The sequence below is a fragment of the Amblyomma maculatum genome, chromosome 1 (genome assembly GCF_055883805.1).
Source record: "Amblyomma maculatum isolate TAMU_Amacu chromosome 1, ASM5588380v1, whole genome shotgun sequence".
Lineage (NCBI taxonomy): Eukaryota > Metazoa > Arthropoda > Arachnida > Ixodida > Ixodidae > Amblyomma > Amblyomma maculatum.
In genome coordinates this window covers 87,444,267-87,470,348 of record NC_139344.1, presented here as the reverse complement: position 1 = coordinate 87,470,348, position 26,082 = coordinate 87,444,267, and the positions used below count along the sequence as shown (strand labels likewise).

The 26,082-nt window shown below is 44.6% G+C and overlaps 1 protein-coding gene across 4 annotated transcripts in view; it reads right to left on the bottom strand.

Moving 5' to 3' along the window:
• The window catches only part of bsk (mitogen-activated protein kinase dJNK), a 64,971-nt gene that overhangs the window by 15,406 nt on the left and 23,483 nt on the right, over positions 1 to 26,082 (bottom strand). For all 4 annotated transcript variants that reach the window (XM_084588522.1, XM_084588520.1, XM_084588524.1 and 1 more), the window contains exons 5-9: positions 15,861 to 15,999; positions 9,424 to 9,589; positions 6,900 to 6,971; positions 4,508 to 4,693; positions 4,187 to 4,311 (exon numbers count right to left, since the gene is read on the bottom strand). In XM_084588522.1, the coding sequence (XP_084444648.1) occupies positions 4,187 to 4,311; positions 4,508 to 4,693; positions 6,900 to 6,971; positions 9,424 to 9,589; positions 15,861 to 15,999 (688 nt within the window). The remainder of the gene's footprint in view (positions 1 to 4,186; positions 4,312 to 4,507; positions 4,694 to 6,899; positions 6,972 to 9,423; positions 9,590 to 15,860; positions 16,000 to 26,082) is intronic.

The window sequence follows — 26,082 nt, the reverse complement described above, 5'->3', positions numbered from 1 at the left end:
GTCACAGCAATTTTTTCTAGTTTTGTAGATGAAAATAGCCCACAGTTCACTGAGTGTTCATCCCAACATATTTTGTAAAAAGGTGTACCTTGTTCAGTCAGTACGAAGTTGTGTGCGTCTGATGTAAGAACAGCATAAACTTACTTCGGTGAAGTGCTCTTAATGTCACCATGACTTCCATTATCCCATGATGGGCTTTGCAAAGAGCAATTTGTTGCTTACCTCCTTATCCCAATCCAAACCTTCTGCCATTCATCCTTCAATTTACTGTGTGTTAAATTCATGCAGTCTTGTTGAAACATGTTCAATTTTTCTGTTTCGCCACTGTGAGCTTGTATGGTACACGTGTTGGCTTCTCACTTCCGCATATCTCAATGTGACTCGAAACCCAGCACAATCTTTACAACATGTGCTCTTTAGTCATGGAATTGATCATGCAGCCTACTAAGGGTTTAACGAAATTTCTGGAATGCAGCAATATGAATAAGCTAAGTTAGCATTAACTGTGCTAGTACCAGCATTCTCATTTATTTTTCCTACAGCCCCACACACAGCGTAGCATTCAGTTGTAAAAATTTATGTGCAATTCAGCAGCCTTTGTATACATTTTTTATTTGCTTTGTACAACTGTGCAAGATAAAATTATAATGAGATCTCATTCATTCAGCCTTCAAAGGACCAGGGAAAAAAGTTCGAATTACCAGAACATTTGAATTAACAAATGTCCTTAAAAAGTGACGAAAACTGTTTACACTGCAGTAATTTTATCTAATGAACACAAAACTAAGCTAAAACGATCATGTATTCCAGTTCTGTCAGGTGCCTTGCTTTGCGCATATTGCCAGGAACTTAGAACAATGGCTTCAAAATCTCAAGGGTGCGAGTGGCCAAAGCACGGCCCACCCGATGGCAGCAGTGGGATGATGCGAATTTATGAGAAGCGCAACAAATTATGCTGCTCGGATGCACTTCATCATCGCACCTGTCATGCTGTCATGACACGCACGACTGAAGTGCCCGGACACAGCTGTTCCCGGCAATTCAGATTGAGGTCTATTTAGAAAATTGCTGGTCATACCAAGATGTGCCTCCCCCCCCCTTCCCATTCGAATCAAATGGCGAGTGTCCACATGTGTCCAAATTAACAAGTGTCCAACGCCAGACTTACATGGGCGTCAGCAATCCTAGATAACTAGGCGTGAGACCAAATCAATGAGATTTCATTGTGCAACTATTTACACGTGATGTGAATAGGTAAAATTCCCTTACTTACGTGCACTGTGCAAAATGTGGATAAAATGTCAGGTGATTTGAACACTTTCCGGCAATGGGTTACAGAGGATATAGCAGGTTTGAGATTTCATTTTTCCCATGGCTGTCAATCCCACTCAACTTTACCACCACTCCTTGGTATGTCGGCCTTGTGAAGTGACCCACCAGTCAACCCAACAAACTTACACGCTGACTTTCTCACATCTCCGCACACTGCTACCGCCAAAATTACTCGACAAACGGTGGACAACTACGAGCACTATGCAAAGGATGCATCCTTATTTCGCCATCCCAAACATGTGCACACACGCGTCGAGTTTCGCAGACACCAGCCCTTGAAAGTCTTGCAACAGCCTTATCAGATACGAATCATGCGCCACAAAAGCAAAAGGCACTTTGTCATAGGAAGTTTAGATTTTTTTTTAAGAGTGGCAAAAACGAACAAAGAAAAAGAAAGAGCATTGGTGTCATTAGGAGCTGAGCCTAGAGCATCACTCAAGGCTAGCTCAGTGTCCAGTTCTACACCCCAGCCCTCGTCACAGGTGGTTTCATGACCTGCATAATGTGTATAGTTGGAAGCATAGCGAAACAAGCCTCAAGAATGCAGCCTTTTGAGTACCGATGCCACAGAAAACTGCTACACAGCAGCAACAGCCACCCAGGGAAACAGCTGAGGTGTGCTGCAGCATCCCAGAATGCTCAGGAAGGAAAATATTTCTAACAAACAGAATTATCTCCTGGTTGACTTCACAAAGCAAGAAACTCAGATGAACATATGAGACTTCCTTGCCCATCTATCAATAATTATGCAGAAATGCACTCCCAGTTAATTTTAGTGCAAAGGCACTACTGCGTGCAAATTCTGAAAAACCTGATCTCTGTGTAAAGGAGAAAGAACCAAGTCCAATCAAGGTAAGCCAACTGCAGTCATAGCAAGGCAAGCATGGGTCGACGTCCCAATTGGCCACTTGATACAGTCAAACCCGGATATATTGAACTCGAAGGGAATCGCGAAATAGTTCGTATATCGATAATTCGATATACAGAAATCGGCTTGGGACGGCACTTACGATGCGGAAAAACGATACTGTATTTGTCCCGTAATCAACTCACTTGCATAATGAACCCACCCTCCACTTTTGCACTCGAGAATTTGGAAAAAAAAGTGTTAAGGCCAGCTCGCTAACATGCGAGTGATTAAGCGATCTCAGCGACGAGCCGCAGCCAGCGACAGAGCAAAAAATTTCCAACTTGTTGGAAACTGCGTCCCTCTGTGAGCCCAAAACAAGGTTTCTGTGTAGCTGCGGCAGAAGTCGCCAGCGTTATGGCTTGCATGTGGCACTTCGTTTCGGTCCTCTCATCCACATATCATTTCTTGGCAGCGTGCCAAGATTCTGCGCAGCGATGTCGCAGCGTGTTTATCTTTTGATAGCTCCTGCTGCAGCGGGGAGCGAACTTGGCAGACTGCCCGTGATGGCTTGATTGCACAAGCCTGGTTCGATTTATCACGCCGCACTTGAGGCGGGCGTAGTCTACTGCCACAAAATCATTGGAAAGCATGATAAAGTAGCTGCAAATGCTGTTTGAAGCGGAAAATGCTAAAAGCCGGTGTCATGATCACAGCTGACCGCGTGCTTTCGTTGATTTATACATACAAGGATAAACGACTCCCGCAAAAAAAAAAAAAAAAAAGAAAAAACCCGCTTCGTAACGCCATACCTTACGCTACGCCGCGCGTACAGCACAACGATAACAACAAACGATTCTCACAAAAAAAAATATATATATATATATATATAGATAGGTCTACCACTTCTTAACTTCCGCAGAGGGTTCGCAACACACGCTGGAGAAAGCGTCCGACGTTCTGTCTGAAAACGGGCTGAGCTGGCTTGGTGCATGCATAGGCCGTGCTACTGCGAACGAAGGCCGGGAATGAGGATGGAGAGATATAGCTCATCAAAAGAATGGGAACACCCTTGCGCTTCGCTCTATCGCGTTTTTCCCCTCTTGTTCCCACCGGTTCTCTCTGGTTCATTCATGCGCATGGCTTGCAAATGTCACGTGCTGGCACGCGGGAAACGATAACCGCAGATGCGCGCACCTTTGGGGAATGGGCGCGGCGCTGCCAGAGCCGAACTGTCCCCTCTCATTCCTTCCGCGCGTGGCTTGAAAACGTCACGCGGAAAACGGCCAAGGGTGATGCGATCGTTTTTGGGGAAGGCACACTTTCCAGTGCATGGTGCGGAGTTCGATATATCTAACGACCGGCGAAATCGAGTTCGATATATGACGCGGCTTTCCTATACTTTGACATGGGATTTTCAAGGGGATATTAAGTGAGTTCGATATAACCAAAATTCGATATATCCGGGTTTGACTGTATAACCTTGGCCTTTGAACTTGGGGAAATGAGCCAGGAATTTGATCTCTATATACCCAGTTCACTTGCAGAGTCTACAAACCAGTGGGGTAATATACTGTCTTTAGCAACTCTATCAACGCTAGAGACAAGTGCAATTCCTAACTACTCCGCAGATCGCAACACTGCCTTCAACACTGCTTTGTCATTGCCTGAACACACGAGTTGCCTGTGCTTAAAGAAAGTTTCATTTTTTATCGGCCACGCGTATAACTCACTACAAAACATACAGCTAACTATCAGCTTAACCAGAGCTCTCACACGTCTTTCTCAGTTTAGCCATGTTAAACCACTACCACATTTTTCTCAACCCAAATTTCAGACGATAAAATTTTTTCCAACACCACAAGGTCAGTATCACCAATCTCCTCAAGCACAATACTAAATTTGTCAAAATTAAAGCCGACTGTTCAAATTGTTTCTCAATAAACCATATTGCTCATGAGCCTAGCGAGACATGAACCAGGTTGAAAGTTAAGGGAATCTCCTCACCGCATTCACTTCAGCTTCATCATACCATACATTGATGTAAGGGTGAGAAAGGGCGTCGTCCACAGAGATGCGCCTTTCTGGGTCAATCACAAGCATCTTCGAAAGCAGATCGCGAGCTTGACTGGCTGCAATGCACACAAAAAGAACAAAGCAGCACTAAGGCTAAGGCAAAGTCAAGGTTGCATACTTCTAAGCCCATACAGCAGCTTAATACAGCTTGCAGACGCATGTCAATCAAGAACAGTAGACGTGGCCCTGCCAAGCACACCCACAATATTGCGCTCAACAGCTAACTGAAGAAAAATGGCTCAAGACACTAACCTTTCAGCCGGCTGTGCTCATGGCTGTCTGTAGGAAACAGCACGTCAGGAAAGAGTTTGTCGAAGCTGTAGCCTGCATACCGAGGACGATTCTCCACATAGTTGCGCACTGTTGGCTGCAAGCGGCGCATGAACTCTTGTGACGGTGTACCCAGCTGTTCTATGATCTTATTCCACTGGTCAATGTCTGGACCAAGATGGTCAAGAATTATATGCGCTCTCCTTGCAGACTGAAGCAAACCGTCACATTGCAACTTCCAAGAAAACACTGGCAGCAAATATAGTAACAGAAAACCTGAAACATATGGAACCATGCCAATAGTCTGCAGTTTTTAGCAATAAACCCTGTCTCACGGCAAGTCCAACTCTCTGCATTAGACACCCAGAGAACAGTACCACACCAGTACAGAAAAGCCTCAAGGCAAAAACTCAAAGCGAAGTACAGTAACAACGGTAGTACGATTTAACGACACAATAATGAAATTGCAGGAACGATAAAATTTCTTGTTTTTGCGAAAATGGGACTGTAGAAAAAGAATAAGTGCAAACCAGACTCTGTGGAAACAGAATTTATATGAAAAAGGTTGCTATGTTGTCAGCCTTTCCTTGCTTTGCAGCAGCCTTACAATAGTGCTCTCACAATTTAGCAGACTTTCGATGGCCACATTCTCGTCCCGGGTACCAAGGAACGATCAAATGGTGTCAAGTACGCTGAGCACGTTCCACAGGCTTGCTTCCTTTTTCTCAAGCTGCTTGTCACCATCCTTGTCATCACCTTCCTCAGTCACATTGCACACATTCCTGATTAAGCGTCATCTGTTAATTTCTCACGAATAATTCCGCATTTGTCAACAAACGAAGTCATCCGAAACTGCACCATCCCACCTACACTGCACAGATCCTACCCCCCGAAGACCAATGCAGTCTCTCCTTCTGGCGGCTCTGGCTGTGGCAAAGTAGCCACTGCAACCTGCCCAACAGCACGCTTCAATTTAAGTTCATCTTGAAACTTCCCTTGAAGCATCACAAATTTCGCTCTTTGAATCGTCCCTAGAAATATTCTAGGGGCCATAGCTTTTCGTCTGAGGAAACATGTTTTCAACAGGATAGGCGATGTCAATGATGACATGGCCGCACCCGTTTGAACTGGCTGCCAACAAGCGCAAACCTTCCAAAAATAATTAGTTTTTGCCCAATCAACATGTTTAAAGTCATTATCACCAGTCATTGTAAACAAAGATGGCCACGACCGTAAATGTGCTCGCTGGCACCGCGGAAACAAGGAGGTATGAAATCAAGGCCTATGTTTGTTTTTGTTTTTTTTTTCCATTTTATTTTCTTTACTATAGAGCAGTGTGCCCATTCGCGCTGCTTCGTAGAAAAGGACAGACAACAAGGCACCCACACTATCAACAGACGTTTACTCAGAAAAAAAAAAGCACTTCCGTTCCCTCTCAAGCCGGCCTTTCGAGAACGTAGCAGAGCATTGCAATTTATGCGAAGGTTCTTCCCCTTTTCTTGACAGGAGAGTGGCACTATTCCGGCACTGAGCTAAACTATCCCGAGAGGTCGCAAATGCCTATCAGATAAGAAGAGTTGGACAATCACGGGTTAGCAGCTCTACTGCGAGTTTGCATTACAAAATTCGGGTTTACTGACAATTTTGTTGACCGACTATGGCCACGTGTGGTGCGACCGAGCACTTGACCTGCAGAACAGCAATGCAGAACAGCAAGAACAGGGACCTTTTTTCCCCCGAGTAAACTTCAGTTGATAGTGCGAGCACCTAGTTGTCTGCCCTTTTCTTATCCACTTTCTGTGCGCTTTGCTAAGTAGCAACGAACTTATACTAACTAGCCCAATTAGCCATTCTAGCCATTTATTTTCTTCTTACAGCTTACGCATAAGAAAAGCTTGTGGAAAGCTAAAGACCTTTGCTTTAGCAGGATGCTGTCTGACAACTTTTCATTGTTTGCAGAAATCGAATACATTGAAACCTATGAAAGCTGGCGGAGGACTCCTGAAATTTTTCATTCTGTTGAATTCATACTTTTTTGAAAATTTTTTTATTGCAGGATTCAACTGTATAGTAATAGGGGTTTAACAGGCCCAAAGAGTTACCAGCGATGAGAGATGTCATAGCCGATGTCACTCAGTATGTAAGCGCCTCACGTTTCGCTTCCTTTGAAGCATGGTCGCCACAGCTGGGATCAAACCTGCATCCTACAGCTCAGCAGTCGAGCGCCCTAACCACTGAGCTACCATGGCAGGGTCAATCCAACAGCGACGAAGCAGTTTAAGGTTCTACAAACAATGCAAAGCTCTGAGCTATTTAGATAGGAACAGTTATGACGTGAACTGCAAGGCTGCATTTCAGAGAAAAGAAAGGATACGATCTGTGCCAGGAAACAGCACCGAACCTCTGATCATTTCTCCCATTATACAGCCAACAGACCAGATATCCACTGAAAAAAGGAAAAGTATTTTTATTACCAAATCACTGCACGCTTTTATCACACAATATATTCATGAGGTCTCCATTTACAAACAAAATCACACATTCCCCATGCACAAGCTCCATGAAATAATTTCAATGTCAATTTGTCCAAATTAATTTGTATCCAGTAAAGGTGTCACAGCCAAAACACAGAACTGGCCACAGTGATGAAATATCACAGCAAAATGAAAATAAGTTGCCAAGTCTCGAGTGAGTACAGTAGCCGACAGATTTTTTGGACTCCAATAATTCGGACTTGCGCAATATTTCGGACTTCAATCAGGAACTGCCATGCACCCTGTAGGAAGATGCACATTTTCACGACTGATTTTTCAAATTCAGTGAATCTAAAAGCTCGATATTTCGGACTAACATAAGCGTGCATATCAATTTGCAGCCAAAAGTTAGTTTTTTAGGCACGCTATAAACACGAGTGGGCATCACACAAACAACCGAGCAGTTCTTAATGGCCATGAAAGACGACCTCTTGAATTTAATTCGGATGAACTAGTTCGGCTATTTGCTCATCGTTGCCTTCTCTGAAGCAGTGGCAATAACAATATGCTCTTCAATATCAAGGAAGTGGCCTACAAAGAGCACGTTATCAGATTGAAAATGATACAAGAGCAGCATCCGCCACGGCTTTGATTCTTCCCGTAAGTACGACTATGCGGTCTCTGCAACCGTCATTACCCACGGAAATTGAATGTTACTGTTGTCCGGTGAGTACACTTGTCCCCATCATGACCTGCCGCTTGTGTAGCACCATCATGAAGTGAACCTTTTTGGACGTGATGAAAGCATGACTAGCTCAGAACTGGAGAGATAGTATAAACATACCTGCCAACCTGGCAAAGCCAAAAATCGCAATACCTTTTTCATTCGCGCTAACAAGGAGGCAAGAAGGTGGTGGGAGGGGAGGCACTTCTAGGCAGTGTCTAACGAGCCCCAGCGTAAACATCCTAAACTTACAAGCAGCCACAGCAAGCATGAAATGTGACTAAAGGTCAGTGCCGCTGCCCAGTGTTCTTGCTATGCCTCCGCAGCCCCCGCAAACTAATTGGTATGGTGCCACCGACGTTCCTTCTCGGCACCATCGGCGTGCAGTTTGTTTTGTAACAAGAAACCATTACTAGCCACACTAGACAATTCCGCCCATGACCACTGTAGGCCGCGATGGTTCTGGAAAATGAGCCATCACGCTGCCGTCGGGCACAGCACAGTGCAACTCGATAACATGACACACCCGGCCGTGCATGATACAGGAGAATCAGGTGGGCGTGACCTTTGGGCAAAACCGCAGCAACAACCCTTCAACACCAAGCGCAATGAGAGGCCACCTTTTAGCCAAGATCGAAGGCAAAACCAGAAAAGCTTTTACATCTACCGCCGCTGCATCAGCTGCACGCTGCCCAATTTGCCACCACCAAGAAACAGCTATCATGCCCTCACCATTCAAAATCGGCACATCGCCTGAGGGAGCCACATGCCTACCGGCAGTGTGCACGCCTGCCAGATCAGAACTAACCAGTGCATGCACACTGGCAGTCCATGCCCTCACCATTCAAAATCGGCACATCGCCTGAGGGAGCCACATGCCTACCGGCAGTGTGCACGCCTGCCAGATCAGAACTAACCAGTGCATGCACACTGGCAGTCCATGGCTGATGCTACCACGCGCACACAGATGGTGCACGGAAGCAGATCCTGGTAGTGTGTATAGTGTTATGCTACAAATCTCTATTATCAACATATAAACAAAACGTGGAGCAGCAAAGATCGCAACTTTTAAAGGCAAATTTTCGCAGAATAGCAACTTTTTTTTTTTTTTTCTTTGGTACACAGATAATTCGGACTGCTCGATTACTCAGACGATTTTCAGGGTCCCTCAGAGTCCAAAAAATCGGTCAGTGAGTATTTTTGTCAAGAGCACTTAGCAGGCTGCACTAAAGCACGTAATTGTTTCATGACCTATATATGAGAGAGTGCTGAGACTTCTGACTTCTAACATACTTTGCTAATAGCCAGAGGATTAGCAATGGCAGTTGGAACTGTAAAAACCAGCACGAATGATGCTAGAGTGTTGCAACTTTATTTGGTGCAACGATCACTTTTCAACATTTGTTTAATGCACAGCAAGGCATTCTGTAGTAATGTGCAAGAACCTAGACAAAGTGACAGATCGAACAGTGGTAAATTAGAGCTGGACAGTACAAAGCATTAACAACAATCACTTCTCGATTCCCTTCTCAACAAACCAAAAATATTCCGAAAGGTTTTCACAGTTTGCTCCAATTTAAATTGGTCATCAGGTCAACAGCGGACATGAAACTGCTAGCTTGGGTCGTAGGTAAAAATGCCCTAGTCACTTCTGAATCAGAGCCCACAAAAACTCTGCAAAAAAATGCAGACACACTCACCATTTTCTTTGTAGCCCATACCAAGAATAACTTCAGGGGCCCTGTAGTAGCGAGTCACCACATATGGGGTCATCATAAATGTTGTTCCTGCAGTTCGTGCCAAGCCGAAGTCTAGAATCTTCAGCGTGCAATCTGACTTCACAACTATGTTGCTTGGCTTCAAGTCCTGCATGGGACAATCAAAGGCCATTTCACATACTCACATCAATACAACAGCAACACCTGCAAAATTACTATTATTATTTGGCTGGCAAACATTTAAAAAATAATAATAAACAGAAGAAAGGAAGGGGGCCAGTAACTGCTACAAATAAGGAAGAACAATTCCCCTTTACCCACAAGAGAAAAAGCTGGCTGAAGACAGGCCACAGAAAAAATTGTAAAGAAAGGAGCTAGAAGGAAAAGGGAAAGAAAAAAAACCCAAACACAGCAAGCTCTGCATAACAGTGCTGAGGGAGAACCCCCAGACCAAGGTCAACCCACATGTCACATTTACCCCTTTTAAGTGCTATGCATTACAACAATTCACAACATAGTTTTCACTTATATATAGTATACTCAAACCCACAAGAACAGTCAATTTTTGCAGACATGTACAAAATTTTCAACCAAGTGTCACATTCTTTGGAAACTGTGACATCAAAATACCATAATCTGTCACATTAAGGCCCACGGAATCTTTCCATGAATTTTAGGTTCAAGGATGCACATAACAGTACCAATTCACAGAAGAAAAATTTGAGTACTGGTTGAAAAATTTGCATCAATATGGAAGTGGATGGGCTACCAAGCTCGTCCTTTTCAGAAATATTATTTGCTGCATTCACTAATCGGCATAAAAAACAGGGTGTCTAGCAAACCACTATTTTCAAAATCCCTCACTTTCCCAGGTTTTCCCTGACTATTTCAGTTCAAATTCCCTGACGAGTGAAGAGGCTCAAAAGTGTAGCTGCTGATAATAATGAGCATAGACGAATAATTCCCAACAAGAAACTATTTATTTATCATACTCTGCAATTTACAACAGTGAAATGCTGTTATTTAGCCAGTAATGGCCAGTATAAACATCAAAACTTTACTGAAAATTAAGAATGCACTGACGCCAGCCTCAATGGAGCTCTTTGAAACTACCATGTACCGAACAACTGTGATTTTGATTGGTAAAAATTCGGGTGCATATAGGGTACCTCATAACGAGGCAGCCTTGGTGCATAATAGTGGCGGTGCTCGCGGCCATTAAAGGAAACAGTCTAAATTGCAAACTTTCGATTGTTGATAAATGTGCAATCCTGGAAAATAAAATTAGTTAAGACTTGCAGTAGAAAAAAATTCTTAAATATAACAGCCGCACAGTTAATTAAGGGGAGTTGAGAGTCTTAGAATGGTCAAAAATGGTCAAAAATCTATTTTGAGAAAAACTCATTTTCGTAATATTTATCCTTTCGAGCACCTGCACTCAAATTATTAACACATAAAAAGACCAGCGCAAAAAACGCGGCCAAAAGAACACAAAACGACAGGACAGCGCCGTCCTGTCGTTTTGTGTTCCTTTGTTCTCGTTTTTTGCTCTGGTCTTTTTATGTGCCAAGTATGAACCAACTGGTCCAAAGAGCTATTTTGATCAAATTAGTAACGCTGAATTTGGTCAAGAAGTGTGATAACATCAGCTTTCAAAATGTCACGGCAGCACGGCAAAATGTCACGGCAAAATGTCACAACACAAATTGCATCCCGGATCACGGTACACTTCAAGTCGACGCCGCCACCGCATACTACTCTACAGCGGAGCCAGCGCACTGTGTTGAGTGGTCGGTGCAAAATCCGTTCTGTCAAGGAAGTTAGCGACCCAATGAAAGTTTCACCTCGCTGTCAACACAGAATATGACGCCAGTCCCGAGTTCGCGATTGTAGACATGGAAGTGTCAACACGGCCGCACGCTCAGCACAAAAAAAGAAAGAATAACATACTTGCTGGGCACCCCCTTAAAATGAAAATGCACTGCAGAATATATCGTGCCATTTTCCCTGATTTGGCGGAATTTTTTTATGGTTTCCTCGATTTTTCCCGGTGCATGAAATTTCCCTGATAATTCCCAGTTTCCTCGGTTGCTAGACACCCTGAAAAATGCCTTGTCTGCAATATGAAGGATGCTGAATTCACTTGAAACAAAAAAAAGAACTGCAGGATAAAGCACATTATAAGAAGAAAAAAGCCATGAGTCTGCTACATACACTTCACTTTATTATCTTAAAGACCCCATGGTGGAATATTACATAAGGGGTGGGAAAACAAAATTTATTTATTTTAGTGATCAGTGACAGCATTGAAATGGTTACATAAATTGTTTAGAAAACTTGATGGCCAGGTGATGGCAGCTACATCATGGGAAAGGCCGTTCAGCCCGTTGCAGTGCGAAGAAAAAAGGATGCGGAAAAGGTGACAGTGCGGGCCCGTTGATGAAATGCTTGGAGCGAATGGCCGGTGTGATGGGATATGCGGATGCTCCGTGGATATATTGTGCCTCAGAGGGTTAAAGAAAGACATTCAAGAATAATGGAGAAAAATGCCACAAACACGTCTAAAGTACATGACATCATAAATACAACCTCAATGGAATTTTTTTGCCTTTTATGCACGCGTGAAAAACTTCGCAAGTCAAGTTGTCTAAATGATGCCCAGTACCTGCCTTGCCACTAGATAGATGACGTGCTCATTTTTCCAAAAGTCTGTCACACATGAACTAAAAGATGGGCTGCCTGGACAGAAAGTTTTTAGGAAAACTTTTTTTTACACAAATGCTGCATGCATCCTAAGGATACAACACAGCTGTGGAACATAAAGGTGGTGTACCTTCTCACCAACAACACAAGCCCAATTCAACCTCTGCATGCCCAAAAATGTCAAGCACTTCTATGCTGCCCCCGCCGCAATTGCGAAAAACTGTGTTGCAAAAGGTTTCCAAGACACAGACTGCGCAGCAGAACATACAACTGTAGGAGATGGAGCATCCAATAGCTGTGATAAACTTGTGGTTGGCATGAACAGGATTGCGTACAACGATTACGTTCCTGTGGACGACACTGCTATAATCTCCACAGTTTTGAACACCGACAAGATAGTGGCCGCATGTGTCAATGAGCACAACAGTGGTGATGGAGAGAAAAGTCAGCCACTGCTGAAACCAACCTTTACAATAGTTGTAGCAGAATTAGACCTGCTAAAAATATATACAAAATAAATTTAAAAGAAGGCATGTTCACTTAAATGACAATCGCAAGAACCACACAGCACTGCAACTTCTGGAGAAGCGTGCTGTGCTCACCAGGCGTGAGAAAATGCAGCAGACATTTTTTTTTCAAGCGCTAACAGTGGTGGAACTGGCAACTGGCTTCTTGTAGCAGCTTTTGTAGCAGGAAAAATGGCATTTTGTAGCAAATATTTGAGCTTTTGCAGCAGAAAAAAAGTGTTTTGTAGGAAAATTTTAAATCTTGAGACGATAAAGGAGGCTTGTTTTATTTCTGAAATCCAATTGCTCAGATGTTTATAACGACCATAGCCATGCAAAAATAAGCTTCAAGCTCAGATGCAGTCTAGTGCTGTTCTTTCCTTAAAAAGCCTAACATTAACAAACAGGGAGTTTTGCTAAAAACAAAGCAGTTTTTATTCAGAGGGAAGGCATAACGAGATATACAACTATACTATAAACACTGCAGCCTTGGAAAGAAGCTAGCTAGCCGTCTTAACATAAAAACTCTGTAGAAATTCAGAACTGCCGCTTCTTAAACCTGCAACCTTAAGGCACTATTTCTTCTCTTGCCTAGATGACTTCAGCTTGGACAGCGCCGCTGCGAGCCTTTCCTGTCCATTCTTCAGAAGGGCTTGTCCACTCTCTACATCTGCAAAATTTTTAAACTTGATGCCTTTTGAGAAATGCAGCTCAGCATTGGTGCTCATATTTCTGGCCAGCCTGATCTCTTCCTATACCTTTTCCCGATTCTGACCACTCTTCTGGGTGTCCTTATCCTGTACATCAGGGTAACGTCGAAGCACCTTTTTCCATCAAGACCCATGCTGATTAGAAGGAAAAGGGGAAGAATATTTTTGCAGGTCCTGGGCAGATTATTTTTCCTCCCTCGAGAGAGGCGTGCCACTGGCGCTGCTCAGTCAAAAGACGCGATGCGTGGGGACGTAGAGTGAGCGCCGATTCCGTGCGTTCGCAATCTTCGCTTTCGTTCTTTTTCTTCCGGTGGTTTGGCGGGGTGGCTGGTTAATCGAAGCAACGCATGGGAGTCGCGAGTCTGCTTCTTCGCAGTGCACTGCGGGGATAGTGCGTATGCTTTCCTCATTGTAATGGAAACGTCCAAGGGTACCTACTGACTGTATGCGGTGCTGCAAATGTATTGAGTACCTGCGCATGAGTTATTTGCACACGCGTGCACCCACACACATGCAGTTCTGTAGTGACGGAAAAGAAATAACTATCAAGACTGAGATAATCTTCTAACTGGCACGTAAATGTTGACGTCTGGAATTAAGCCGTGAAATTATACAAGATGTTCCACATAAGGGGTTGAACTTAAGGTACGAAAGCTGCCAAGAGAGCTCAGTGTACGCAGAGAAGCAGTCAAATCCATGGCGCTCCCTCCGCTGTTACTCAGCTGCTATCGCTACCCATACCTCACTAGTACGAAAAAAAAAAAAAAAAAAGGGAAGCAAGCATGCATACTGCTTCAGCTGTGCTTTGCCAAGGGCAGTTTCAAGCATTCATTCGTTTGAAACTTGAAACCGCGTCGGCTGCTTTGACCAGCCTGCTCACACAACCTTTACACACACACACACACGCACGCACGCACGCGCATAGCGAGCGCCCAGGGCAGCTTGAAGCCGTCGTGCGCTTCAACGAGATGTGCTTCGACCCTTCGACGGCCAGCCTGCCAGCCCCTCTTGTCACCCTTCCCACGCATTGGACTTGAGAGATATCTTGCAACCCCGTCTCACTCCCTCCCAGTAGATCGAAAAAATAAAATAAAATAAAACACCGGCAGGAGACCCAGAAGTGACATTGATAAACGTCAATTTTGTGTCACGTGATTGTCAGCACAGGACCTGCAAAAATACTCTTCCACCTTGCACAGTGTTGCCAGCAGATGTCAGTTTTGGTTTCGTGACAGTTCGGTTTCGCTGTTGGCAGAGTTATTCAGCAACTTTTGGCACAGGCGTGGCACAGAAATAGGCAAAAAATCTATTTTGTAGCAGCATCACGATTTCTGATTTGGCGCAGTTTGGCGCAATTGGCGTAGCAGTTCCACCACTGCGCTAGGCCAGCAATAAACATGTTCAGTCTGCACTACCGTCAATTTTCAATCTGTTGATTTTCCCCAGCTCTTATGCGTATCTTTTTTTTTTTTTGGTCCTGTGAAATGCCTGGTTTTACTGCACTAAACCATGACAACAATGCTGCATCACTCCCAACGGCAAACACAACCACTTGCCCTAGCCCAGAGCAATAATGACTCGAACGACAAAGCCATATCACCAAATTCCACCATCCTCGTGTAGTTCCAGAAGCAATGACCAAAAAGGCCACATGACAATGTTGCCAGCAGTTTTGTAAAGCACATAAACATTTTCTAAAATTCTTGTAAACTTCCCATACACATTAAAACAGAAGGCAGCTCTAAGAAAAGCATTTTAGTTTTTGTGAGGCTTCTTCCTTTCTACCCGGCAGCAACAGTATAATGAAACCAACACTGCCCGGCTCGCTCTTCATCAAATCTTCCAGTTTTAATGGTATCAGCAAGTCCAATAATGTCAGGTCAGCACGATTCACCACTGAGATCATCAGTGAAAACAACAACAACAACAACAACAAAAAAACAAGGTTAATAAGAATGCTTTCACTTTCACATGCTCATCAGTTAACTCATTTCTGCAGCTGGGTCAAAGGTTTTACTGGCATTTGCAATGCTTCACCACATGTGTCCTGGAGGGCTATTGTTAGCTCGAAAACTTTGGAGCCAGAATCAAGACTTTGCAGAGCTTTTTGTTCTTCAGACAAACATCTGGTAAATTCAATTTTTTTTTTTTATCCAAGCATAATTCTACCTGATATGAACCCATTCTTCCTCAAAGAGTTCAATGAACTAAATTTCATGTTACAAACTAAGCACCCCTTTAAAAATTATTCCTCCCGCAAATGCACATTTCCTACTTCCTACGTGCACATGGCATCCACCTGTATATAAAACAATTACCACAGAAGAGGAAATGGCAACAAAATATATACAAAAGCCAGCCATTTTCCCCGGAGTCACAAATAAGAGAAAATTAAAAATTGTGCACTACACGCAAGACCACGCACAAGGCCAAGAGCTACAACGATGCACAAACTAAATGCAATCAATATGAGCAGGGCATGAAAGGGTAATGATCTTACTCTGTGAATGATACCAGCAAGATGGAGATGCTTGATGCCACAAAGCATCTGGTAGAGAAGGTAAGACATGCGTTCATGATCGAGGTCCATCTGGATCACCTGGCACAGGTTGGCATCCATCAGTTCCATGACCAAGTAGCTGCAGCAAATCGAAAAAAGCCCTCACTTAGAACTGAACATTTGCTGCACACTGAACTCTTATGGTCAAAAAGAAAAACAGAAGATTGCTGCTACAGTAAGCAAACAAGGCCCACTGCCTAACTGCAACAATAATAATTTCACTGTACTGGCTCAAGGTGACTTTACCTAAAGAGTGCCATGGCTAATGTGCTTGAAATTACTGTCATTCACTCGCGACTATGGCAACACTATAAAGGTGACGTTCAGAAAAATACTTTTAAAGGGATAGTGAACAAAAAATTGCCGCCAATATTTCTAGCGCAGATAGTAGATATCGCATTGAGAGTGATCAAAACAACACACTTTATGAACAGAAATTAGCGGAAAGTAAGTATTTTAAAGAATATTTCTCAAATCACCACACCTAGCGGTTTCCTGTGAAAGCTATGACAAAACCGGAAATCATGTCACTTTTACCTGACATGTCTTCCTAGCCACCCCCATCGCGAGCGATCACACCCGCTCATTTTTCCCTTCCTCTGTGGCACTCTCACGAAGAACACGCAGTATATATATACAGTAAAACCCGGATATATCGAACCCGGATATATCGAATTTTGGTTATATCGAACTCACGGAATATCCGCTTGAAAATCCCATGTAAAAGTATAGGAAAGCCACGTCATATATCAAACTCAATTTCACCGGTCGTTCGATATATCGAACTCCGCACCACGCATTGGAAAGTGTGCCTTTCCCAAAGAGGATCGCATCACCCTCAGCCGTTTGCCACGTGACGTTTTCAAGTCACACGCGGAAGGAATGAGGGGGGACAATTCGGCTAGGGCAATGCCGCGCCCATTCCCCAAAGGCACGCACGCGTCTCTGCGGTTGTTATCGTTTCCCGCGCGCCAGCACGTGACGTTTGCAAGATGTGCGTCAATGAACCAGAGAGAACCGGTGGGAACGCGAGGGGAAAAACGCGATAGAGCGAAGCGCAAGGGTGTGCCCATTCTTTTGCCTAGCTATCTCTCTCCTTCCTCTTTCCCGGCCTTCGTTCGCAGTAGTAGAGTGTACTAAAGACCCTTCTAGTACACTCTAGCAGTAGCATGCGTTACGCATGCGCCAAGCCAACTCAGCCCGTTTTCAGACAGAGCGTCGGACGCTTTCTCCAGCGTGTATTGCGAACCCTCTGCGCGCGGCGGCTGACTTGGCTATGGCACCTGCAGAAGTTAGGAAACGGCAGATCTTATTTTAATTTTTTTTTTTGCGAGATCGTCTATTTTTATCGTTGCGCTGTACGCGCGGCGTAGCGTAGAATAAGGCGTTACGAAGCAGCATATTTTTTTTTTTTTTTTTGTGTTGTGTTGTGTTGTGTTGGGTTGGGTTTAGTGCCGCATAAGCAACTTAGGCTATCATGCGCCAATTTTATGGTTAAGAGTGTTGTATTTATGTAATTTAAACTTGCATTCTGTTTAGGACGTTTGCTTCTTTTAAAAACCTGAAAACACAGGGCAAATCAACAAGCGCATTTTCACCTAAAAGCAACGCTGGATGAAGAGGAATGTGTTGTTTGTAAAACTGTGTAAAATGTTTTTTTCTTAGTTGTTCAAGTTGTCTGCATGAGATTAAAATATGGATGACTGTTAGCTCGTGTCCGCATGAATCACACATGGGTTTATCCTGTTTAGTTAAAATGAAGCTATGTGTTAAATGTGTGTGTCCTATGCGAAGACGGCATAGAGCCACTTCTTTGAAACGTTCAAGGTGGGTGCTCGATTTCCACTCTTCTATTACAGGCTTTATGAGGTGTAGTTTGTTATTTGTTTCAGAGTTCCAAGTGGACTGCCATTTTTGTATCAGTTTACTTTGTACCAATTTCATGCAGTCTTGAGAAGGTATCTGCACTTCTTTTATTTTCTTGTCTCGAGCTTTGGCAGCGCACATATCTGCTTTTTCATTACCTCGGATTCCTACATGACTGGGTACCCAGCAAATTTTTATGCTTCGTCCTTCATCTGAAAGTGTTGCTATGCTGTGTATGATGTTTCCCAGTATTGGTATAACTGCATTTCTTGTGTGAAGGGCTGTGACTACACTTAGGGAATCTGTGTAAATAATACTTCTCCTGAGGTTTTCTTTCGTTATTTTCTCTATGGCAACAGAGACAGCATAGCATTCAGCTGTAAAGATGGACGCGCACTGTGGAAGTCTTATTTCCTCCCATTCGCCTTGAACAACTGCGCTTCCGACATAATGATCTGTTTTCGAGCCATCCATGTAAAAGTCTAGAGTCGTTTATCCTTGCATGCATGAATCAACAAGAGCACGCGGTCAGCTGCAATCATGACACTGGCTTTTAGCATTTTTCGCTTCAAACAGCATTTGCAGCAACTGTATCACGCTTTTCAATGGTTTTGTGGCAGTGGACTACTGGGGCCTCAGGCGCAGGCACGGCGTGATAAATCGAACCAGGCTTGTGCAATCAAGCCATCACGGGCAGTCTGCCAAGTTCGCTCCCCGCCGCCGCAGGAGCTATCAAAAGATAAACACGCAGAGACGTTGAGGTCGTTATCATCGCTGCGCAGCATCTTGGCACGCTGCCAAGAAATGAGCTGTGGATGAGACGACCAAATGTGAGTGCAATAAGCAAGCGAAAACGCTGGCGATTTCCGCTGCGACCACACAGAAACCTTGTTTTGAGCTGCCAGGGACGCAGTTCCAACAAGTTGGAAATTTTTTGCTCTGTAGCTCCCGCTCGTCGCTGAGATCGCTTGCATGTAAGCGAGCTGGCCTTAACACTTTTTTTTTTTTTCAAAAATTCTCGAGTGCAAAAGCGGAGGGTGGGTTCATTAGGAGAGTGAGTTGATTACGCGGCAAATACGGTATCATTTTTTCGCATCGTAAGTGCCGTCCCGAGCCGATTTCTGTATATCGAATTATTGATATATCGAACTATTTCGCGATCGCCTTCGAGTTCGATATCTCCGCGTTCGACTGTATATAAATATATATCCTAAAACTGCTGCTCGTTTTTCTACGGGACAGCGACTATGTTGCACACTACCCACCCTTCCCTTGCAGTGCGCAAACAATTGCCCGCAATACCCACCCCCCTCGACCTCCCTCTTCTGCAGCATTCCACATTCCACATCCGAGCGCGCAAAGCTTGCAGACTAGAAAAACCTCATGCATCTTCCACATGCAGCTTTAAATCACGCTGCACACAACTCATTCTTCCCTCCCAGAGCACGATTTCCTACAATATGCGCCCTCTGTACGCATCCCCCTCAAACTCCCTCGTCTGCAGCATTCCACACTCTGCAGCATTGCGCATGGCGCGACACGGGGGAACCGACACTACACGTAGCCGGTCAACCATCTCTGGTGCGGAGGAAGCAGCAGCGGGGCCGCGGGGCCACGACGTTACTGAGGGTAAGTGTGACGTCACATCAGCCGGCTCACAGTCGGAAGCGTGCTGCCTGTGACCCAGCGGCCACTCAGAAAACGTCAAAAATAAAGCCATTGGCTCAAATCCCGAATTATGTGTCTGTACTGGTGTAATCATGTCTTAAGAACGCAATTGTGGTGCTTCCTCAATATTGTTGGATATTTGTTCAGTATACCTTTAAGAGAATGGTGAAAGAAGACAGAACTCTTAACATGGAAAAAGAAGTCTATGTGTCAGAATAATGAGACTTGTATGGGCCATCTTTGCCAAAGGTAACCAGGCTGAATGTTTACCTTCTCACTTGTATGCTAAAGTCAACATGCATTCTTAGAGGATCACAACTTGTTGACAAGTGAGGACAGCAGCTTGCCTTTACTTTGCACAGATGTACAGCTTCAGAAGTGGTACGAATTCTCTGCTACCCGACTGAAAAGTGGAGCACGCAGCACACCACAACTCTGGGAGACTGTGTTGCACTGCTCTGACCCTGGGCTCCAGCTACCCATCGCCCAGTTGGCCAGGGACGCCGCCGACCTGCACCTGAGGGGGGGGGGGGGGGGGGAATCCCCTGCCACCCATTCCAAGTGATGGGAAGCCAGAGCTCCTTCATCTGCTGGTTTAAATAAAAAGTTCCGTTCTCTCTCTCTCCATTAAGTGGGTAACAGGAAAAACGTGCTGGTACCACTAGCACAATGCTGAAGAATAGAGGAAGTAATTTTGATATGACCAGTCTCTGGCATCAGCCCAAATGGCAAACAGGCAGAGGGGCATCTCACTCGAGATAAAAAGTCAGATTCTGAGAGCTGTGGACAGAAGCTGCAAAAAGAAGCATGTAGCAGTGCAGTTTAACATTACCCCAAGCACTCTGTCTATGATTCGGGTGCAAGGAAGAAGGCAGAGGCATACACATCGAGAATGCCCTAAAAACCAACCTGACGCGAGTGAGGCCTTGCCATCACCCCAATGTGGAAGTAGCTTTGTTAGTGTGATTCAAAGACATAAGGGCGCAAAACTTGCCAGTTTCAGAAGCCCTCCTTCAAATGAAGGTCAACTGCCCAGTGATCTGCGCCCCGGGTCTTGACGATTTGAATGCAAGCAGCGATTGGTAACAACATTTTAAAGAAAGACACAAGATCATCTGTCACGTGGTGGAGGGCTTACTGTCAATGTGGAGAAATGTGAGAACTTTCGTCCTCTGGTTCAGAAGTATGATGGGCGCAACAAGTATAACGTCAACAAGACTGGAGTGCTTTTGAATTGCCGCTGAAGCAATCACTGGCCATGAGGAATGGAACCTACCAAGGAGGTAAGGACAAAGACCAGGTGATGGCCGTTGCTGTCATCAATGTGGATCGCTCCGTCAGGAGACAGCTCATAGACATCAGCAAGCCAGTAGGTTTGAGCACCCAAGGTGCCTTGAAAGGAGTCCAGAATTTACAAGTTGCCCAGGTGGTCAGTAAAAAAGCTCTGATAAACTCAAGCTCTGCAAGACTGACTCAATGTTCTTGATCAGGAAATGGAGAGGCAGTACAGGAAGGCCCTGTTACTACCAGGCTACTGTTTGAAGAACTAAGTTTTGATAGTACTGAAAGAAATCTTTTAGTGCTCTACCACCAAATGCAACTTCTGCTTTACAGCCACTAGACAAGAGCATCATCCACTCTCAAGTACACTTATTGAAAGAGTTTTGGCAATGCAACTGGCTTCTGACGTCTATTGACACAGATGAATAGCCATCAATAGCCAAGATTAAGCCTGAATATTGTATGGATCATGGAATTACCCGAGGCACTCCATAATAAAGAATTGCTTCGCAGATGCCAGTTTCATTTTGCCCTCCGTCGAAGACAAAGTTTAGCCTAAAGAATGAGTGAAGCTGGACAGCACAACTTGGGATCAACTGATGCTCCCAAGCACTTCGTTTAAGGACTTCCGTTTTGGATCAGGAAACTGTGGGTCCAGTCGTGCTGCCAACGGATGACAGCAGTGGCGACAGTGAAGATGACGGTGAACTGTGCGAAGAGCCACCGGCAAGCAGTGCGGATATCACAGACATTGTTAGGAGGCTGCGAGGCTATTTGAAAAGACTCGTGACAGCAAGTACTAATAAGGTAGAAAAGGCCCTGCCGAGAGTGGTCACTGCGGGAAACTCCACTCTAAGTGCTATGAAAAGCCACCAGACAGAGATCACATCCTTCTTCAAATAAATGTGCAAACCTGCTTTGCCAAAAGAACTTTGTTCTGTTTGTACCCTGACCTTTCCATGTTCCAGTTTTTTTGTTTTGTTTTGTTTTAAAGTGCCACAAGAAGACAAGTAAGAATGACTTCTTTATAGCGAGTCTCAAGTCTAGAATAGTGCCTTTTTGTATCTCGCATTTTTCACACCGACTGCAGATTAGCGCCAATTTTAATGTCGACTACTATAATGAATATCCGACATAAACCAATTTATGATCCTGATGCTACTTCGCTATAACAACGTTCGACTGCACATTTAACAAAGATTTCGTCTATACTTGTGGCGTTTACAAACCATTGAACATGAAAGTATGAAGCATAATTTCAAAGGCGATAATTTTTTGGCCCTATGGGGCTGAAACGTGGAGGCTAACGAAGAGGGTTCTACTTAAGTTGAGGACAACGCAGAGGGTTATGGAACGAAAAATGGTAGAGGTAAGATAGGAAGCATGCAGAGTGAGTCAGGGAAATAAATCAAGTTACTGACATTCTATAGTTGAAATTAAGAAGAAATGGGCATGGGCAGAACATGTAGTGCAAAGAGAGGATAACTGATGGTCGTTAAGGGTGACAAACTGGATTCCAAGGGAAGGAAAGCATAGCAAGGGGCGAATGAGATTAAGGAATTCGTAGGGGTCAAGTGGATGAAGCTGACAGAGGACCAGGTTAATTGGAGGAATATGGGAGAGGCCTTCGCCCTGCAGTGGGTAGAATTAGGCTGATGATGATGTTTTTTGTTTTTTTTTAAACAGCAATATGTGCACATGGGAGTCATCTCCCACCAGGGGTGCAGGGTGGGAGAGCGACCCATAGAAACACATGCAAGCAAAATTTTCCAAAATATTTTAATGCAATAAATGGCAGCAGCGTCTGAAGCTTTGACCAGAAAGTGGTCCAAAATATGCAGAATAGAAACAATTACGAACAGAAATGGAACAAGACTAGAATGAGAATTCAGCATGTCTGGGTGAATTTTCTACATGTCCTTACGCATACTTCTAATTTTTTGTAGTAGGTGACCCTAAAGCCGGCATATTTTTACACCAAATAATTGCATTTATCGAGTGTATTCATTTTATGTATCCTGTAGTGTGTATTTTCCTCTTTTTTTTACATGCATCATTCTCCTGTAGTAATTCTGTTACATGTCGATGCCACTGCTTTGTGTAATACTTTGTAAGGGTTCTCCGGGCCACGTCAAGCTGCAAAAGCAGCTTTTTGTCAGGAGATCCCTCCAGTTGTACTGGTGAAATAAATAAATAAAATAGATTGGTGAATGAAACACAATAGGCAGCTTTGAATAGGATCACAACAAATAAAGTGATGCTGACTGCATCTAGCCACACCAACGTTCTACAGTAGAATCTCGGTGATACGAACTCGGCTGATACGAAATTCGGTGTGACACGAATTCATAAAATTCCCCGGCCGAATTGCATTGCATTCAGTGGGCAAAAAATCAGATTTTCCGAACACGTTTTCTTTTCACTACGGGTGATACGAACTTCGGTATCACGACCGGTCGAGGCCCACGCACACACTCACAGCAAGAAAAGCGTGCGCAGCGGCGCAGCACTGCACGGATCACGCACACGCGTGCGAAAGAAGAAAAAAAAATACAGCGGGAAAAAACCGGCTTGGCAACCCGCGGCAGCAGCGAAGTTGGCGAAGAAGGCGGCGATATCTCCCCCCCGCATTTTGTTTTTTTTTTTTTTATCTCGTTGTTGCTTTCTGCTATTGGTGTTGTGCGCACGGCCTTGCGGCCCTCTCCACATTTCTCCGCCGCCCCGCAGCCGCAGGCCACGCTCTTCCGCTTTCCGGAGTCTCCGCTGCAGCGGCAACACGTTGCTTCGTTTTCTCGCTTGTTGAGGCTGACAACGCGTTGATAGCGCATCATTTTGGGATCATCTCGGCAACGCGAAAAGATACATCATACTGCAATGTCACGGAAGAGAAAGGCGCTGACCTTTAAAGACAAATTGGAAATTTTAAATAAGGTGGACAAAGAGCCCAAGAAAAGGCGCACTGACATGGCCAAGGAGCTAGGCCTGCCGCTGTCAACGTTGTCAACGATCGTTGGTCAGCGCGACCAAATTATGCAGAATGTGCAGCACTTCGCGATAAATTCTAAAGAAGCCAAAACTGCCCACCATGTGAAGTTGGAAGAGGTTCTTCTAACATGGTTCAGAGAGGTCACGGCGGCCGGCGTCAACATCGACGGGAAAGTGCTTCGTGAGAAGGCAGCGGACATCGCACTCACAGATGACTTTCAGGCCTCCGGTGGATGGATTAACCGGTTCAATGTGCGTCATAATCTTTCATACAAGACCGTTTGTGGCGAAGGAAAAAAGGTCGACGCCTCCGCCGTGGAAGACTGGATGACAACCACACTGCCGTCTTACATAGCGGGATATGAGGCACGTGATGTTTTTAATGTAGATGAAGCAGGGCTGTTTTTACAATCTCCAGCCCGAAAAAAAGTTTGTGCTTTAAAGGCGATGCCTGCCGGGGCGGCAAAAGAGCAAACAGCGCATTACAGTTTTGTTTTGTTGCAATGCCGACGAATCAGAAAAGATGCCACTGACAGTCATTGGCAAATATCAAAAGCCCCAATGCTTTAAGGCAGCCGGTCAATTGCCCTGCGTCTACAAGGCGAACAAAAAAGCATGGATGACATCTTTGTTTATGGAATTCGTCACGTACCTCGACCGCAAGATGTCTTGCCACAACAGAAAAATAGTTTTGCTGCTGGACCAGTGCACCGCCCATCCAAAACAAATGACACTACAGAGTGTTAAGCTGGTGTTCCTACCCCCGAACGCAACAAGTCATTTGCAACCACTGGATGCTGGGATTATAAGGAATGTTAAGCACCATTTTAAAGCTTTGTTGGTGCGCCGCCTCCTCGCAAAGATTGAAGGGAAGGACGCGAATCTCCAGATCACTCTTCTGGACGCTGTGCATTTTCTTGCAATTGCCTGGGATCGCGTCGTTCCTACGACCATCGCCAATTGTTTCGCGAAGTGTGGGGTTTTCAAATCCGCTGTGGCTACTGCCTCGCAAGTGCCAGACCAGATTCCCATCGATGTCTGGAATCAACTTAACGTCGACTGTTGCGTCGGCGATTTCGTCACCGCGGACGATGACCTCGCCACCTGTGGTCTCCGCACGGTTGAAGATATTGCGGAGGAAGTGTCATCACAGCCTGGCATTCCATGCAGTGACAAAGATGACGACGACCAAAGCGTTGATGACCTACCACCGACGGCAGCAGAAACGATACACGCCATCGATGTTCTGCGGCGCGCCGTGACCTCAGAGTCTGTGCGAGAGAAGACAGCGGCCCAATTTTTCAGTTTTCAAAACTCTTATCAGATCTCGCGGAAAGAAAGGTGCAGAAGGATATACGCGATTTCTCTCAACGAAAATAAATATTTCGTACCTGTTGGAAGGCTTGAAAACGGATTCTGCTCGTTTTTTGGAGATACGAAATTTCGGGTGATCGAAAATTTTCGTCTCCCTTTGAATTTCGTATCACCGAGATTCTACTGTACTACGCATGTACTCTGGTGCGCCGCTATTTCTCTACCCCCCGATAGGATGACCCTATCCATCCTATCCTAGATAGTCAGGAATAGGATAGCCCTATCGGTTAGGGAAATGGGGGCCAGTACACATGCGCAGTAAAAGGGCAGTGTGGCTAGATGCAGTTAGCATCCCCCCATTATCTCTGATCCCATTCTAAAACTGCCTAATGGATCAGAATTGGAATAGAATCAAAAATGCAATAGAGTGGCAAGTAAGAGTGATAGAAACTGGAAAAAGAATTTGAACAGAATCAGAACAGGAATACCTTGACAAGTTAAAAAATAAAAAAAATTTTGTTCTGCACTTATCCCTTGATCACCCCTAAATTTTCTCCACGATTCACAATATGTCCATGGAGACGACTGTTTGTGAATGGGTGGAAAGTATTTTGAAGAAGTGTGTGACAAAGTGTGCGACACCAATTCAAAGCTATCTTTTAGTATGTTGAAATAAATGTGTGTTATGAAGCTGGACACACCCCCAAAGGGCCCTCTATCCTTTCAGTATTTCATCAAATCACACAAGCTTCTAAGAGTCCCAACATACTGTTGCGTATGCTACATTTTCCCTCTAATAGTAGTTTGAACTAGACAGCCAAGAAAGCATCCCATGAACTTCTTAAACACCATGACAAGCGAACAAAGCAAGAACCAAGCACTGTAGCAGGCAACGGCTCATACAATACCCCCAGCTGCCTCTAGCTGCAGCATCTGAGAGCGCAACCTGTATTTGCCAAATTGGTGTAGGTCTAGTGCCACTGCCATCTACTACTGTTTACACCTTTAATCGTGCCTTTCGAGGACCATCTTCAATGTAAACCTATCT